The sequence below is a fragment of the Dendropsophus ebraccatus genome, chromosome 2 (assembly GCF_027789765.1).
Source record: "Dendropsophus ebraccatus isolate aDenEbr1 chromosome 2, aDenEbr1.pat, whole genome shotgun sequence".
Classification (NCBI taxonomy): domain Eukaryota; kingdom Metazoa; phylum Chordata; class Amphibia; order Anura; family Hylidae; genus Dendropsophus; species Dendropsophus ebraccatus.
The window spans coordinates 66,607,169-66,625,084 of NC_091455.1; the positions used below are offsets into that span (position 1 = coordinate 66,607,169).

Here is a 17,916-nt window from a genome sequence, read left to right on the forward strand (position 1 = left end):
GTCACGCTACAACACCTAGCAAGTGACCGGCCGCTTCTCCGATATAACATTACACCGGGAGTACACCACAATTGCAGCTGAGCCACCATTTAAATGAACAGGGAATGAGCTGCAGTGCCCAAGTCCCCACAGCTACACACTGAGAGGAAACAAAACTCGATGGGGGAGATTTATTAAAGGGTGTAAAATTTAGACTAGTGCAAACTGCCCATAGCAACCAATCACAGCTCAGCTTCCAGCTCTGGTGAGAGGAAAGCTGACCTGTTATTGGTTGCTGAGGGCAGTTTGCACCAGTCTAAATTTTAAACCCTTTGATAAATCTCCCGCCATGTGTTGTGTGGGTGACAATCAGTGACTGTGGGCAGAACATCAGTATGTCAAGCAAGCCTTGCACAGTTTTTTTTACCAACACAGAAGCAGGAGTGAAGGAGAGGCCAGACTGGTTCAAAAAGATCAATCAGTATACAAGGAAAGATAACATAAAAATGTAAAAGAAGGGATTTTAGAATTGCTTTCACTCTCACCACTTGATAAGTTTCCAGAAGAGAAACCAAGTCAGCAGAAAAACAAAAAAGAAAAGAAGATAAAGAATGGAATAGGCTGTACAGAAAAATAATTAAAAATAAGAAGTAAAAGTATAAAAAATACCTAAAATATTACATATATGATGACCTTACTGAAGAAGTGTACTGTATGCTTACCTGTATTATTATCATGGCAGACATTTCACAAGGGCTAACTGAGATGTTAAGAAATCCTCTCATTTCATAACAGTCACAAGGAACTTGTAGGTCTGGTATAACCTCCTGGACTCGTTAGCATAGTAGTTTTTCAGGAGGGACAGGTTAAAGGGATACTCCAGCATGGGGGCACTTTCTGGGGGGGACCTGGGAGGAGGTGGCTGAAATAAAAGACGTCCACTCACCTCCCCGGTTCCAGCGGTGGGTCACTCATCGCGGCGCTCCGGTCCCCGGACGCTTCCTGGTGTCTGCCGCCGCCCGAGACGCTACGTCTCAGGTCCGCTCAGCCACTCAGTGAAGGAGGCGGGATCCGGGCGGACTTCAACGGATCCCGCCTCCTTCACTGAGTGGCTGAGCGGACCTGAGACGTAGCGTCTCGGGCGGCGGCAGACACCAGGAAGCGGCCGGGAACCGGAGCGCCGCGATGAGTGACCCGCCGCTGGAACCGGGGAGGTGAGTGGACGTCTTTTATTTCAGCCACCTCCTCCCCAGTCCCCCCCAAAAAGTGCCCCCACACTGGATAACCCCTTTAACTTAACTTAGTTAGGTATTCAACTGATACAGCTTCCTCAGTTGCGTTTGGGGCTATTTTGGGTTCTCCTTCTTGGGCAGGTTCACTCATAATAGTAACCTTTTCAGAATCATGACTTGGGACTTGGACAAGTTCAAATTATATATTAGACCTGGGAGAGTTTGCAGCCATTTGTGTAAGTTAAAAGGTGTTTTTTTTTTTTTCTTGGGATGGGGTAGTGGTCTATATCTGCATTTTAGCAAGGCTTCTTTTGTGTTCCAGGTTTCACTGCCCCTTTAGGGTATAAACCCACACACCGTATACACAGCGTATTTACTGCTGCGATACGCAGCAAATACGCAGCAAACACGCAGCAAATACGCAGCAGATTAGATCTAAATAACTGAACACAGTATCAAATCTGTACCAACAAATCTGCTGCGTATTTGCTGCGTATTTGCTGCGTATTTGTTGCGTATCTGCTGTGTATACGGTGTGTGGGTTTGTACCCTAAATGTAGATAGTCAACCACTCCTTCATCTACTGAGCCCAGAAAAGAGCAGAAGTAAGAAATGAGGTGTACATCTTGGCTATCTTGTCACCCCCTGGGCCCAAGTGGTGCTTTGATGAGCTATCAGGGACTTTGGTGGAATGATGTGGGCTAGGTTACCCAACTCAATGTGGTAAAACAGATAAAAACACATATGGAGATGATTCTGGCTCCGAGTCTGTGGGGTTTTGGTTGATGTTGGTGCCTCGGCTTATCTGTCAGCGTGCCAGAAATTTTCTAGCAGTAGGCAAATTGAGAACTAAAATTAAAAAGGTAATGTTATCTTTCTTAAAAAAATAAATCCTAGGTGGAATTGTGGATTGTCATTGGTTATCTTGTATTTTGTTTAACCCCCCAAAAAAAAGTGTTATCAGAAAATGACTTGCAGAAAAAATCTTGCTGTTTTCATGCGCACAACTGGATCTAAATCTAAGCTGAGACTTCCTGTTCAGTCTGTTGGGATATGAGAAGGCTGCTATAAAGTGATCTGTACAGCATTGCAGCATCAGGTGACACCAGTAGATAGATAGCATCAGTATCAGACAACATCAGCTCCCTTCAAGTAATGTTTCAGCTTAGAGAGAGAGAGAGAGAGAGAGAGGTACTGTTAATAATAGCTCAGGGAATATTAAAAAAAAGTACAAAAAAATTTGAATAAAAAAATAATAAAAGCTGCTCCTGTCACTTACTGATTGGGAACCCTGCAGCATGTTTGCGAGGGTCCAGATTGCTATGCCTGATTGCTGGAGGTGTCAGGCAGGCTCTATCAGAAGATCGCAGATAGTACTGATCAATACTATGCAATGGCATAGCAGTGATCGGTGAATGCAATCTAATGCGTTCATGTAGAAGTCCCCTAGAGGTAAAAAAATTATTTATTTTTTTTTTTAAATATGCCAAAGCCCCTCACCCAATAAAATTCCTAATCACCCCTTTTCCAATTTTATAAATAAAACACATAAAAATAATAATATTAACATATTCTATGCTACAGTATGCGTAATTGTCCGATCTATTAAATTAAAACAATATTATTCCCGCACAGTGACCGGCGTAAACAAAAAGCAGTAAAAAAAAACAGGATTGCTGATTTTTTTATAAATAAAAAATAATAAAAAGTGAACACTAAGTCCAATTTACAGAAATATGATACTAATAATAACTAGAGAGCATAACGCAAAAAGTGATGCCCCATACAGCCCCATAGGTGAAAAAAAAGCCTTGTAAGAGTATGGCCATTGTAATCAAACCTATTTGCAAATAAAAGTTTGTTAATAATAATAGTAAAAAAAAGTTATGTTAACATGCATAACGCTGTATTCAGACTCAGTGAGGCTGGGTTCACACTACGTTTTTGCAATGTTTTTTTTCATCTGTTTATTTGCAGAAACAGATGAAAAAAACTCATGCATTTAAGTGCATCCGTTTAGATCTGTTTTCCATTGACTACCATTATAAAAAAACAGATCCGTTATTTTTAATGGACCCAAAAATTAGGTAGACTATGTTTTTGTGTACGTTAAAAAAAAAACGGATCAGTTTTGACCCTTTCTTTTTTCAAAAAACAGATAAAAAAAACTGATTGAAAAAACGTAGTGGGAACCAAGCCTTATAAAATAAAGATATCATGTCAGTTTTACTATAAAGTGTGTTACATAAACCCCAAAAGTATGCAAAATAGCATTTTTTTTATCCCAATGTCACCCCATAAATGATTTTTTTTTTTTTTTTTTAGGGGGTTTGTAATTCATTTTATGGTAGATTGAAAAGCACCATTACACAGTACACTTTTTCCTGAAAAAAACAAGCCCTCACATGGCCCTGTAGATGGAAAGGTAAAGCTCTTAGAAGACGAGGGGTAAAAAAACACGAAAATGCAAAAATGAAAATTGGCGTGGTCATCAAGGCCATTTTAGGCTCTGTCCTTAAAGGGGTTAAAGTCTTATTTATTTATTTGGTACTTCAATTTAGTAGGGAGTTTAACTTCTAAGGATCTGTCACTGTGGAAATCAAGGGTTAATTCTTAGATGGAGAATGACTTCTAAATGATCTATTCTCTATGATCTTCATAAAATTATATAACTACCTGCATAAACCAGGGAATAATAAGCAAATCCTGTAAGATTGGTCATTATCGTTGATTATTGTATATGTCTCAGAAGGAAATGTCCCTGGTGGAACCTTCACTGTATATAACACCACATAAGACAAGCTTCTGGCCAGAAAGTGTTTATTACTACTGGCTGCAAAGAGCTGGAAATCTTAATGCAGGTAAATGCAGTACCTAGGTTTTCTTGTTGTTGGTGTTTTTTTGTTTGTTTGTTTTTTACTTAGAAACTGTGCTGTTCTTTTTTCAGTGTTCTTTTTTCTAATACTCTAATGTATTTTCTGATTGTAATTTTTTTGTACATTATAGAAGCTGCCATCTTGGCTGAGCTATTTTAACAACATTTAACAGCAAGCCCCATGGACTATAAGACACAATAGACAGGACCTGGCCCATCCAAATGAATGAGGAAGTGACCTTTATAGAGATCCTTCTACAGGGAGAGAAAGGCTGAGTTGTGACTGACAGCCTGTACTCTAGTCGGTGTTGATAAGAAGAACACCACCACTGGGAAATGATCTGTACAGGAAGTCTTAGCTTAGTTTGAGGCCAAGTATTAAAATGGCAAATTAGACAAAGCATTGGCAAAATTTGTAAAACTAAATAATATGTTTTAATATTTAGGCCACCGTTCACCCTACGTATTTTTACAATAAACAACGGCCGTTATGGCAGATTGCAACAATGGGCGCTGTTTATTGACAGTGTGGTATTACATTAGATTGTATGGAACAACGACCGTAGTGTATACACACTGTATACACTACGGCCATTGTTCTATGCAGTCGCATAAAATAATTGACAGGTCTATTTTGTGAGGCCACTATTCAGTGTACAAGATAGCCTGTGCTCACAGTGTAAAGTATGGCTCATGGCAGTACTTTACATTGTGCTCAATGGCTAATTGGAGTGCGGGAACACCCGAATGTGTCCGCATTCCAATTAAAGTGTTGTTCACCTGGGCGATACTGCTTTATTGGTCGGGTGAACATCTGAGACATCAGTTGTAGTTTGACACTGCAAACAGTGGCTGCGTCAATCAACGGCCGATGTTCATACAGTGCGTGAACATCGCTTAAAACTTGATTTAAACAAAAGGTCATTTTCTGATGATACATTCACTTTAAACTGATACTGTCATGGGGGTGTTTTCAGCACCATCAGCTACTGTGCCTGCTGTGCATTGCAAAAATGGTGTTCTGGTCCTCCTTTAGGTGAAAAAAATCTCCCCCCAGTGACGTCACAAGGGGGGGGGGGGGTGTTACAGCATTGGACCAAGGTGGGGAGAGGGGGCTGCTTCTGTGACACTGTCCACCGATGATTAACAGCATTTTATTTCACCTAAAGGAGGACCAGGACACAATTGTCAAAGGGATTTTTGGGATGTACAGCAGTCACAGTAGCAGCATTTGTCTATTTTGTACAGTTGTCTATTGTAACGGATGTGTGTTTTTACAGTGATATCCAGCTAAGAGGCATACTATGTCAGCCTACCACAACAATGGATCTAAGAATTATGTTGAAGATAGCGTGTTCTTCACCAGCAGTAATATTTCCAACCAAACTCAGACTGTGGATGATGTGAGAATCTTCCAAGCTGTTCTCATGTCTCTCATGATCAGTGTAACAGGCACAGGGAATGCACTGGTCATACTTGGGTTTGTGACCAACAAAAAACTCAGAACTGCAAGCAACTACTTCATTTTAAACCTGGCCATCAGCGACTTTCTGACAGGTAAAAACAGTTATAAGGGAATAGGATACAGTTATTAGTGACATTGAATTATTGGCTCCTTTAATTTTTACATTCCACAAAACTGCTAAAATATTTCCCATATACATAAAGCTGACGCCCTATACTTCTCAAAGATGTTGTCCGTGCTGGATGATACACAATGTGAATAGTATTACGTTCTCATTCTAAGGAATAAAGTTTTTCTAAAACATTGCTCCATACCTAGCTTAGGGTAATCCAGTTTCCATAAACTTATTTTCCTGCCTGGGAAGTTTTATCGGCTGTATAAGGGACTGCTTTTCCACATTGCGTAACTTGTTTAGGTGTCATTAGGAAATCATATGGAGATTGCACAGGAAATCACTCAGCTTTAGGAAAAAAAAAAAAAAAAGATAGAAAGGTGTATAAATAACATATATTTAGGCATGAACCATGTGAGACAGTGTCTGTAAGTTCATATCATATGCAGACCATCTCTCCACCTTGCCCTTCACAAAGCATTCTATCTTCTACCTGGTTGAACTTTATTACCTGAGAATTAAAAAAAATGTATTAATAAAAACATAAAACATGTATAATATTTATAGTTGTGTATAGACAGTGTATGGTAAAGTGCTGTTGAATATGTTGTGCTATGTAAAGGAAAATGATGATTGTATATATACTAAGGTGCCTTTTACAAGATTAAATGGCATTCAGTGATAATAAAATATCTCTCTGGTGTATGTATGTTCCTTATGTATTTTATTGAATATATAAAAAAAACATGTTCCTTTCTCTTAGGTACTTTCTCTCTTCCCCTGTACTTGAAGAATTTCATCATTAATAGAGGATGGGTCCTTGGAAGAAGTATCTGTAAACTTTGGCTGACTATTGATTACACTTTGTGCCAGTGCACAATCTATAATATCGTCCTTATCAGCTGTGACCGTTTTTTGGCTGTCACCAAAGCTGTAAGTATCTTTTATATAACAATAACCAAAGGATCATTTCTGGTACTATATGCTTTATGTATGCCATGCACATTAGTAGAGGAAACACAGGCTTGTAGATGACAAATATTTAGGAAAAGGGATAAAACTTTTGATGTGTCCCTCCACACTCCGAAAAATACCAATTTACATAGGATACATAGGAGACAGAAATCCATAACAGGGATGTGCTTTTAGAGATAAGTGAGGATACTCTTGATATTGCAGTGGGGTGGATGTTTTGTAGAGAATACAGATTTGTAGTACCATTTTAAGAAATCTATAACCTCAAAGCAAAACTATAGGGGGTATAGAGATAGTAGTTGCCCTGGGGCCCTGGTACCAAGGCACTTCTGTCCCATAATATGCTACAGTATAATTTATTGCACATGGTAGACATGGAACCCTATGCTGAGACACAGAAGCTACAAGTTACACCTTTGTATCTCCTAGCATACCAAGGCCAATAGTGCTTTGTAAGTTTATAATACTGTAATGAATATACAAATAGCACATTATATATATTTACAAGTATATTCCATATTTCATTGTAAGGGTACAAACCCACTTGACGTATTTGCTGCGTGAATCAGTCTTAAAAATAAGCAGTCAAAACGCAGGTTGGCTTTATACGATTGTTCTGCGTTAAAATACGCAATTGCGTATTTTTGAAGCGTGAAGCTTGTTGTTAGCAAAGCATCAGTTGTTAACAACCTGTGCGAAAAACGCATGTAGCTTCATGCTTCAAAAATACGCAATTGCGTATTTTAACACAGAACAATTGTATAAAGCCAACCTGCGTTTTGCCTGCTTGTTTTTAAGACTGATTCACGCAGCAAATACGTCAAGTGGGTTTGTACCCCTAATCATCCCTCCAGGTATTTTTTACACCACTAACCAGTAACATTTTTACCATTTGTTCTTTTTACTATTTCACTGGGGCTACACTAAAAGTCATATACTTAACCTGGCATACGGTCCTTCTGCTGGAGTTCCAAGCCCATGCCATGCAAATAGGAAATGCCTGCTCAGGATAGACTGTATGGAGATTAGCAACTGAGCAAGCATTTCCTGTCTGCACGGCACATCACGGGAAATACGGAGGAGTAGGATTGCAGTGGAGACTGGTGGCTAGAGAAACCAGAAGTGGCATGGGGGCAACATAGTAAAAAACACCCGATGCCCTAGACAGCTGGACCGATCCTTTTCGTACGAAGCAGCTTTGTTCCTACAATATAATAAAGGTGGCTGTCTGAATCTCCTAGCATCTGCTCTGTCGATTGGAAGTCACTTTTTTTATAAGTCTCTCAGAGATACATAGAGAAAGTGACGTTTGGTACACACAGCATATGTTGTGGGATTGAGTCACATGGTATCAAAATTGGAATAGCTGAGCAGCAATGAAAGGATTAGCCTGGCTGTTCAGATATATGTCACCCACAGGAAATCACTTTTTTTTTTATTTTCTCAGAGCGCTGCTTTAAGCACTCATGTAGTTTTCGTTTATTTTGCAGGTAAAATATAGACATGAGCAACAGAATTTGAAAGCAGCTTTCATGAAGATGGCAGTAGTCTGGATTATAGCCTTTCTAAACTTTGGCCCAGCAATTATTCTTTGGGAGTACGTGGTGGGTTATAGTGTGATGCCAGATAATGAATGTAATCCAGAATTTTACTATAGTAGCCGATACTCACTTTACTCGTCTATTTTTGACTTTTTTACACCAATGTCTGCAATAGCTTTTTTTAACCTCAGCATTTATTTTAACATAAGAGGTCGAATGAGGAACAAAGTACAGAACGGTGGTGGTAACTCCAGTGATTCACATAGTGGCAAGAAAAGCAATGACATATTTGTTGTAAATTGTACAGAAGATCTTTCTCACTATATAACAACTTCCCCACAACGTAACCAAAAGCTCGAAACAGCGAAGAAAAAGAGTAATGTGAAATACTGGTTTTTATTCTATAAAACTAAAAATCACAAGGCAGCTGCGAAAAGCGCAAGAAATGAAAAGACAAATGGAGATGGGACCCTCGATACAACCAAAAATTCAGCATTAGCCAAGGACAAGAAAATGGCCAAATCCCTGGCTATTCTTGTGGGCACCTTTTGCATCTGTTGGGCTCCGTACTCTTTCCTAACAATCATCTCAGAGGGATTTTGTGATGTTTGTGTACCTCCAGTTGTGTTTGACATCACATGTTGGCTATTCTTCTTTAACTCTTCCATTAACCCATTCCTGTATCCTTTTTGTCACCCCATATTTAAGAAAACCTTACTACAACTGATTTGTATTAAAAAATATAATTCAAGCAAAGAATAAATGGCCTATAAAAATTTCTTTCACCTTTCTTCAGGACCTGAAACCATTACGGCTAGCTCAAAATCCTGCAAATGGTAAAATACACATCGCCCTTCTTCTTGCACAATATCAGTTTTCTCTGCTCTTTATTGGCTTCCAATCAAATTCTACTTAAAGAGGACCAATCACCTAAATTTAACTGTCCCTGTTGTAAAAGTTCCTCTCTCCCTAAGTCTATCTCTGAAGATACAGACTGTCTTTACAGTCTGTATCTTTCTAATTTACCTAATCCATCCTAGTGGCGCAGTAAGGCCGGGCCATCTTGATTATGTCCCTTGCGTTCCACCGTCGGACCGCAAGTGACGTCACCAACATGGCGCCCGGCTTTACAGCACCGCTACAGAGGACTGGGTAAAGTATAAGATACAGACTGCAAAGGCAGTCTGTATCTTTATAAAGTCTATTCCTGAAGATACAGACTGCTTTTGCAGTCTGTATCTTATACTTTACCCAGTCCTCTGTAGCGGTGCAGTAAAGCCGGGCGCCATCTTGATGACGTCACTTGCGGTCCGACGGTGGAACGCACCATTGGAACGCAAGGGTCATAATCAAGATGGCCGCGCTCGGCCTTACTGCGCCGCTGGGATGGATTAGGTAAAATATAAGATACAGACTGCAAAGGCAGTCTGTATCTTCAGAGATAAACTAAACTGTCAGTTAGGACATTCATACACAGTGATCTCGCACTGTATAGCGCGGGATCACTGTGTATTTACAGAGCGGCGGGCAAAGGCTCATGGGAGCCCTTCCCGCCGCTCGGCATGCCGGGAGCTTCCTGTCGCGCGCCGGCTCTTTTCAAAAGAGCCGGCGCGCGACAGTGAACAGAAATGCAAATATATTAAAAACCCGGCAAAAAAATTGATTAATTATATTTACAAAAATTTATTAAAAATTAAATCTTATTAAATGGAGCAATAAAAAAACAACAACATTTGCCCGTGATTGGTTCTCTTTAAGGCCAGTTTCACAGGATTCGTAACGGATTTCACGCTGCGAGTTCCGCTGAGATCCTCTGTCCTGTAATCCCGTCCCACTTAACCCAGAGCTGCCCGGCTAATACATTACCTTCTCCTGCTCCACTGCCACTGATTGGCTGAGTGGGACGCCAGGGAGCCAGGTGCCTGAGGAGAAAGCAGGAGCACGGGCAGGTCCGGGTTAAGTGGGACGGGGCTTTACATACTCAAAGCGGAACGAAAAATCCTTGAACCTGTTCCATAGACTCGACAATGATATTCTGAAGATCAATTCACTGTCCGCCCAAAAAATGTCAGTTCTTTGAGTGGATGACGGATTGAGCTTCAGAATATCATTGACTCAATGGGAAAGGCGAAACTTCAACCGGATACCACAGCGCAGACTCCGCTTGAAGTTTCCCCCTAAATTCCATAGTGTGCACATACCTTTAGGGTATAAAGATTATTATGAATGCAGCAACACCAAATATGTATTTTATTTTACTATGCTGGCTATATTGGTGACTACAAGTGCACGTTCAGTTGAATAGAGAAAAGAATCAAAGCATACACCCTTGGTTTGTTAAGGCTTTCTTTGGTTAAAAAAAAAACCTTTTTTTCAGTTTCACCCAACATTTTTAGATCAAAGGGGGACATCACAGAGAAAAGCCACAAATAAATCAACAGAAGATTTTTTTTTCTTGTGTGTAATCATGCAGTTTTTGATGTGGAAACTAGCAGTGACCTCCTTAAAAGCCATGCTATTCTTTGTCTATGTTCACATACCCTTACCATAAATGTATTGTTTAATCCATTAAGGACACAGTTTTCCTTTTTGGGTTCTTGCTTTTTCTTTACCTTTGAAAAATCATAACACTTTTATTTTTTCAATGTACAGAATCATAAGAGGACCTATTTTTTGTGGGACCAATTGGACCAATCACACTCCTGATCTTTCCATAAAGCATTTGGCTAGACCAAAATAAAAATTATATAGCCGTGCCAGCTATAAGGGGTGGCCACCGGTTGCTTATAGCAGTCATAGTGCATGGAGCATACCTTCTGTGTGCGTTTAGAAAGTTGTAGCCAAATGGCTGCAGCAGGAACTGTAGAAAAACGCCCGACACCCGAGACACCTTTAACATGCCAGGTGGCTCCTGTACAGCACAACTGGCTTAAATGGACACATTGTAGCAACATTAATAGCTATTGTGCAGTATATTACAAGCATCTTCAAAACACCTTCTGAAGGCTTGCAAGGCTATTGCAAAAAGGATGACAGTCTACCTCCAAGAATGGTGCAGCAAAGAAATGCAAGTAGAATCAATTAACAAAGCCCCCGCCCATACCAAGAGACAGAGAAAGAGGTTGCTGTTCCATTGCTAAACAGACTGTCTGCCTGTATTGTACCTTCAGTCATTAAGATTCCTGCAAGTTCTCTGGATGTCCTCCTTCCATTTATCCCTTTGAGTTTGTCTGAACTTAAGAACTAAAAAGCTGTGCATGTCACTGCAGACAATGCAGTCAAGCGGAGTCTCCGCTAACTACAGCGCTCTGACTTCATGCGATATCCAAAGAAATTACGTATGGTAGCCGTGGAAGATAGCCATTTCTTCAGCTACCCCAAGGATGTGGCTCGCTGGCTGGAAATGCATCATGAGCAACCACATCAGGAGGCCCATCTGGTAGGATGAAGTCCGCTACAGCCAATCAAATAACTGTTTCCCCCACCCAAGTGGTGGGAGCTCATCAATGTTCTTGAGCTGTTTAATGTCTGCAGTTACCTTCATCTGTCCTGTCAATGAAAACCAGGGGTTGCACCATTGTGCTGATAGCTTACCCCTAGTACTGTAGAGAACTGATATCCCCATCAGATAGATCTACTCTATTGTTATTGTCTTTTATGGACCTGTTTATGTTTGGTCACAGTAACCCCTCAGTTTGCAATTCCCAAACAGATATGTATACATCCTCAATGCTGTTTGTTAATGCTCTATTTTGCACCGAGTACATTTACTTCCAGTTCGGCTGTATCAGCTAGACCACTCCCTTGACCACCAGGGTTGTGGCTAATGGTATTAATATTATCTCATGGAATGTGAGAGGCCTGGGTGAGGCACATAAACGATATGCGGTCTTTTATATGGTACACACACACATCAGCCTATTACCCTGTTTGCAAGAAACACACCTTACTAGATACGATTCATATGTAACAAAGATTGCAGGTGGGATGGAGCTACCACTGATTCCAAGCACAATACTGTAAAGGTGTCAGGTGTTCATTTATAAGATCATACTATTTGAATACTTAGGCGTTAAATTATATTTCCAGGGTCAATATATATGTCTGTACTGTAACATTTATGGTGTAAAATCTGTATTGGGGATAATATACAGCCCACCACCATTCAACAATTATGTTCTGAAAGCTGTTCTGGAGTTTGGTTTCACTCCACTGTCTCTGCAGGGGACTTCAACTCAGTTGTAGACAATACTTTAGACAAACTCTCCTTAAAGCGTAACTGTCATTTTTTTTTAAACATTAAATATCAACAGAACAAGCGATTTTAAGAAACTTTGTAATAGGTTTTATAAACCAAAAGAGTTTCCTTCTGGACTGAAAAAGCAATCTCCCAGCCTCCCCCCTCACATCAGAAGAAGCAGGATTTCTGTCTCCATTATGTAGCTATGGAGAGGGGAGGGGCTGTTAGGAGTGACTGAGCACAGAGCAGTCCTGCACAGCACAACACCCTGCAATCTTCTCTCAGTAAGTTCATAGATAAGCACTGACCTTTCTGACCCCAGAATCCTGCGTTTTAGGTGCCCAGACAGTCTACAAACAGTTGACCTTCATGTTACCTCTTCCTGCTCCCTCATCTCCCTCGGCCCCTCCCCCCTCCATAAGGATAGAATGGAGAGGGCAAAACCCGTCTTCACTGGCTTCTCTGTAATGAAGACGTGTTTGCCTGATAATGCACAGATAAGAAGTCAGGGGGGGAGGCTGGTAGATTGCTTCTTGAGTACAGGAGGAGGCTTTTTTGGCTGATAAAACCTATTACAGAGTTTCTTAAAATCGCTTATACTACTGATTTCTGCAATAAAAAACAAAAATATGACAGTTACACTTTAATACTTACAGGCCCCCATACTATCTTTAGTGTCCCTTTCAAGACACAATATGCGGCCATGTATGGCCGCAAATGAGCGCCGATCAGCTACATCAGCACTCACCTGCAGTGTCTCTACAATCCACAATCTATCAGGCTGAATAAAAGATTGCTGCATTGTTCATGCAGCCAATAGCATGCATTATTATCGGATGCACATCCCCTGTATAGACAGAGAACAATGAATTTTATGGCTGCACAAAAGATCGAATCACGTTTTCTCATTCGACAGTTAATCTCTTGCACTTGTACAAGGCCTGATTATCAGCTGAATGAGCATTCACTAGGAACGCTCATTGGCGATATTTGGCCCATGTAAAAGGGCCTTTACATCTGGTGCCCTCCTCCTTGAAACTTGCCATTGTTTACAAAGGGAAATGTATCACTGATAGCGATAAATTTTAAAGCTGCACCAAAGATGCGATCAAAGTTTTCCTTCTCCTCTTGTCACATTTACACGGACCTTATGGCTACCTCTGTTCTATTTGCCCAATCTTCTTGCAGTAAAAGACAAGGTAAATAGAAGACAAATGTAACTAAGACTTCAGGGTGAAACTACATACAGGGTTTTATAATGTGTAGCCATGGGAGAACATAGCATAACAGCTGTATACACATAACTTGTAATGCACTACAACACTACTTGTAATGCATCGTATTTACAGGAAAATATTTCTGCAGTTCCTTATTGTTGCCAGTAGATGATGCTGTAGCAATTGGAAAGAAGAAAAAAAAGCTGGGAGATGATACAAACTGGCACTAGTTGCTGTGTCTAGCAGGATCTAAGGCTTACTAGTAAACAGCTACATAAATCCCAGCCTGCAATCCCACTTGTTGTGCTGAAGTCACATTACCTTAATCTTGGCACTAATCCCATTACATATAATCACAAAAGACGGAGTTAACCCTGTGTGTCACCAACAGTCACAGACTGCAGGAATTCCATTACATACGCCGATGACATGCTACAGCAATAAAGAGTGCAAAAGTAACAACTAGTGAGTCACTTGGTGTGTTAATGTAACTTACTACCCAGAAGGCAGGGCAAGTGTAGCGTTTCCTATTTTGGGTTCTAAATTTTTTGTAGGTTCCGTACACACACTTCTGTTTCTCCTCTTATAAAGCGGCTGGGTTCTTACCCCTATACTGTTTGTGTACATTTTACTGTTTCTGTTCCAGTATTTTTGTTTTTACAGTATACAAAAAACATGGTCAACCATATTTTCAGACATGCAATCCGTTTTCATTATAATGTAAGTAAATGGGTAATGGATCCTGTAGCTTAATGTATAAAGGCCTCATTAGATTTGAATTAAATTAAAGAGATTAAAGCGAGATTAAAGCGATTTTTAACAACAAGAAACGATCGCAAACAAAAATTTTATCGTTAACCTGAAGTCGTTCAGCATATTACACAGAATGATAGTCGTTAGTTGCGATCATTACTACGATGGTTTACTTAATCTGATCTCGGCAAGTGAAGGAATGATGTGGAATTACACTGATCGATCAGCAAACTAATGTGGAATTATAGCGAACTATTAGGGTACAAACACACACACCGTATACGCAGCAGATACGCAGCAGATTTGATGCTGTGTTCAGTTATTTAGATCTAATCTGCAGCAGTAAATACGCTGCGTATACGGTGTGTGTATTTGTACCCTTAAGAATGATTTTGGTGTCAGCACCAAACAATGAACGATTTCTCGTTGGTCATTTGATCGTTGCCTGCATAGATAATAGTCTCATGTAATATAGCTGTAACATTGATGACCATTATTGTTTTGCTTACAGCATGCCATATAGTGATAACGTCAGTGTTCTTCTCACATCCTTTTCCTGTCTCTGACACTTATGAATTATATTCCCCTAAGGGACTTTCACCTTGTACAATTTATAATCCCTTGCGGCCACCTGTCACACCTTCTTGCTAAATCAATATCCTTTATAGGTGATCAATGTTAAAGTCAGTCAAATGTCACCAGTGGGGATGGGTTTTACCTGAAACTGGTGACAATTCACCTGAGTAGTAACAAAATCAAACAAACCAGGTGGTTGCGTAAACTATAAAGATGAGGGCAGAGCTCGTGTTACAGTGGTGTGATACACAGGCCCTCCTCCAGACTCCTCCCCGGACTCTATGGGAATAGTTCACCCTGGTAATCATAAGCTCGTGGAAATAGTGAGCGTGCAGGAGGATTGTGCTGCGGCTATAACCTGGTACAGGCACTTCAAGTCAGAAAAACCGCCAATATATGACTGAAACGTGAACACTGCTTTAAAGTGGTTATCCCAAGAGTTCTTATCTCTACAAGACAACTCCATTCACTTATGTTAGCTGCACTGCTGTTGTGGCCATCTTAGTATGGCCCCTGTGTGAGGCAGGTGGGGGATTTAGGTTCCACTTGTACTTGCTGCTTACAGAAGGCAGACCCCACTCACTATGTGCACTTGTCTGCTAAGGGGATCTATTAGGGGGGAGCACAGGGCTCCTGAGGGGATCTATTAGGGGGGTGCACAGGGCTCCTGAGGGGATCTATTAGGGGAATGCACAGGGCTCCTGTCTGGAACTATTAGGGGTGCACATAACTCCTGTCTGCTGAGGGGGTCTATTAGGGGGGTGCAAAGGGCTCCTGTCTCCTGAGGGGATCTATTAGGGGGGTGCACAGGGCTCCTGTCTCCTGAGGGGATCTATTAGGGGGGTGCAAAGGGCTCCTGTCTCCTGAGGGGATCTATTAGGGGGGTGCACAGGGCTCCTGTCTCCTGAGAGGACCTATTAGGGGGGTGCACAGGGCTCCTGTCTGGAACTATTAGGGGTGCACATAACTCCTGTCTGCTAAGGGGGTCTATTAGGGGGGTGCAAAGGGCTCCTGTCTCCTGGGGGGATCTATTAGGGGGGTGCAAAGGGCTCCTGTCTCCTGAGGGGATCTATTAGGGGGGTGCACAGGGCTCCTGAGGGGATCTATTAGGGGGTGCACAGGGCTCCTGTCTCCTGAGAGGACCTATTAGGGGGTGCACAGGGCTCCTGTCTCTTGGGGGGATCTATTAGGGGGGTGCACAGGGCTCCTGGGGGGATCTATTAGGGGGTGCACAGGGCTCCTGTCTGCTGAGGGGATCTATTAGGGGTGCACAGGGCTCCTGGGGGGATCTATTAGGGGGTGCACAGGGCTCCTGAGGGGATCTATTAGGGGGGTGCACAGGGCTCCTGAGGGGATCTATTAGGGGGGTGCACAGGGCTCCTGTCTCCTGAGAGGACCTATTAGGGGGTGCACAGGGCTCCTGTCTCCTGGGGGGATCTATTAGGGGGGTGCACAGGGCTCCTGGGAGGATCTATTAGGGGGGTGCACAGGGCTCCTGGGGGGATCTATTAGGGGGGTGCACAGGGCTCCTGGGGGGATCTATTAGGGGGTGCACAGGGCTCCTGTCTGCTGAGGGGATCTATTAGGGGTGCACAGGGCTCCTGGGGGGATCTATTAGGGGGTGCACAGGGCTCCTGAGGGGATCTATTAGGGGGGTGCAGAGGTCTCCTGAGAGGATTTATTAGGGGGATGCAGAGGTCTCCTGAGGGGATCTATTAGGGGGTGCACAGGGCTCCTGTCTGCTGAGGGGATCTATTAGGGGGTGCACAGGGCTCCTGAGGGGATCTATTAGGGGGTGCACAGGGCTCCTGAGGGGATCTATTAGGGGGTGCACAGGGCTCCTGTCTGCTGAGGGGGTCTATTAGGGGGGTGCACAAGGTTTCTGTCTCCTGGGGGGCATCTATTAGGGGGGTGCACAAGGTTCCTGTCTCCTGGGGGGCATCTATTAGGGGGTGCACTGGGCCCTGTTCTCATAGTTGGCGGTCAGACATGTATCACTAGGGACATAACATATAAGTTGGTTCGGGTATACACTTTACTAAGTTTCTGGCTGCAGTGAGACACGACTCCCTAACCCTGCGGCTCTCCTGCCGGTGCAAAACCACAACTCCCAGCTTCTGCGGTCCGGGCATACTGGGAGATGACTACTGGTTGAAGAACACTGCTCCAGAGCCTGTGGGGGGCGCCATGTACAATATCACCGGCTCCCGCCCGAGCAGACGCCACACGGACAGAGCGCCCACAGCACAGGCATCCCGCCGCCCCTCGCGCCACAGCGCCCCTCCTCACACCTCCGCCTCTGATTGGCTGCGGCGCCCGTGACGGGAAGGGGAGGGGCGCGTGCGGTCATCAGCCGGTGACAGTGAGGGACCGGCACGGGGAGCGGCTTCCTGCAGAGTACACCGAGGGCCACACTGTGCGGTTACTGGGGACAGCGATACTACGGAAAGATGGCCGCCTGCAGGCAGCTTACTTTCTGCCTGGTTACACTGCTGTATCTGCTTAACAAGGTACGTGCTCTCCTGGGTGTAGTGTGTGTATATATGTGTATAGTCAGCGTGTACTCAACTCTGCTGTGTTACCTGGTGTAGTGCGGGGATAATCTGGCTCTGTTACAGCTATAGTGTGGCTGTGTTCTACTGTATCACCCGGTGTAGGACCTGCCGTGTTACCCGGTGTAGGACCTGCTGTGTCACCCGGTGTAGGACCTGCTGTGTTACCCGGTGTAGGACCTGCTGTGTCACCTGGTGTAGGACCTGCTGTGTTACCCGGTGTAGGACCTGCTGTGTCACCCGGTGTAGGACCTGCTGTGTCACCCGGTGTAGGACCTGCTGTGTTACCCGGTGTAGGACCTGCTGTGTCACCCGGTGTAGGACCTGCTGTGTTACCCGGTGTAGGACCTGCTGTGTTACCCGGTGTAGGACCTGCTGTGTCACCCGGGGTAGGACCTG

General features: G+C 42.9%; 2 protein-coding genes across 2 annotated transcripts in view; both read left to right on the plus strand.

Moving 5' to 3' along the window:
- Positions 1-5,390: 5,390 nt before the first annotated feature.
- Positions 5,391-9,095, plus strand: LOC138784142 (histamine H3 receptor-like). The gene is made up of 4 exons (XM_069959656.1): positions 5,391-5,643; positions 6,427-6,596; positions 8,129-8,785; positions 8,976-9,095. The coding sequence occupies exons 1-4, from the start codon at positions 5,391-5,393 to the stop codon at positions 9,093-9,095; spliced, it is 1,200 nt and encodes a 399-aa protein (XP_069815757.1).
- A 7,873-nt stretch (positions 9,096-16,968) lies between these two features.
- The window catches only part of NPC1 (NPC intracellular cholesterol transporter 1), a 43,990-nt gene continuing 43,042 nt past the window's right edge, over positions 16,969-17,916 (plus strand). The window contains exon 1 of the mRNA XM_069957694.1: positions 16,969-17,475. Within this exon, the coding sequence (XP_069813795.1) occupies positions 17,416-17,475 (60 nt within the window). The 5' untranslated portion in view covers positions 16,969-17,415. The remainder of the gene's footprint in view (positions 17,476-17,916) is intronic.

What these genes read in the sequence shown, in the direction of transcription:
- LOC138784142 (XM_069959656.1), top strand. Translation starts at nt 5,391, where the DNA reads ATGTCAGCCTACCACAACAATGGATCTAAGAATTATGTTGAAGATAGC. An exon ending in CATCAGCGACTTTCTGACAG is followed by an intron (nt 5,644 to 6,426) that starts GTAAAAACAGTT and finishes CCTTTCTCTTAG; the next exon opens with GTACTTTCTCTCTTCCCCTG. An exon ending in TCTCAGAGGGATTTTGTGAT is followed by an intron (nt 8,786 to 8,975) that starts GTTTGTGTACCT and finishes ACCTTTCTTCAG; the next exon opens with GACCTGAAACCATTACGGCT.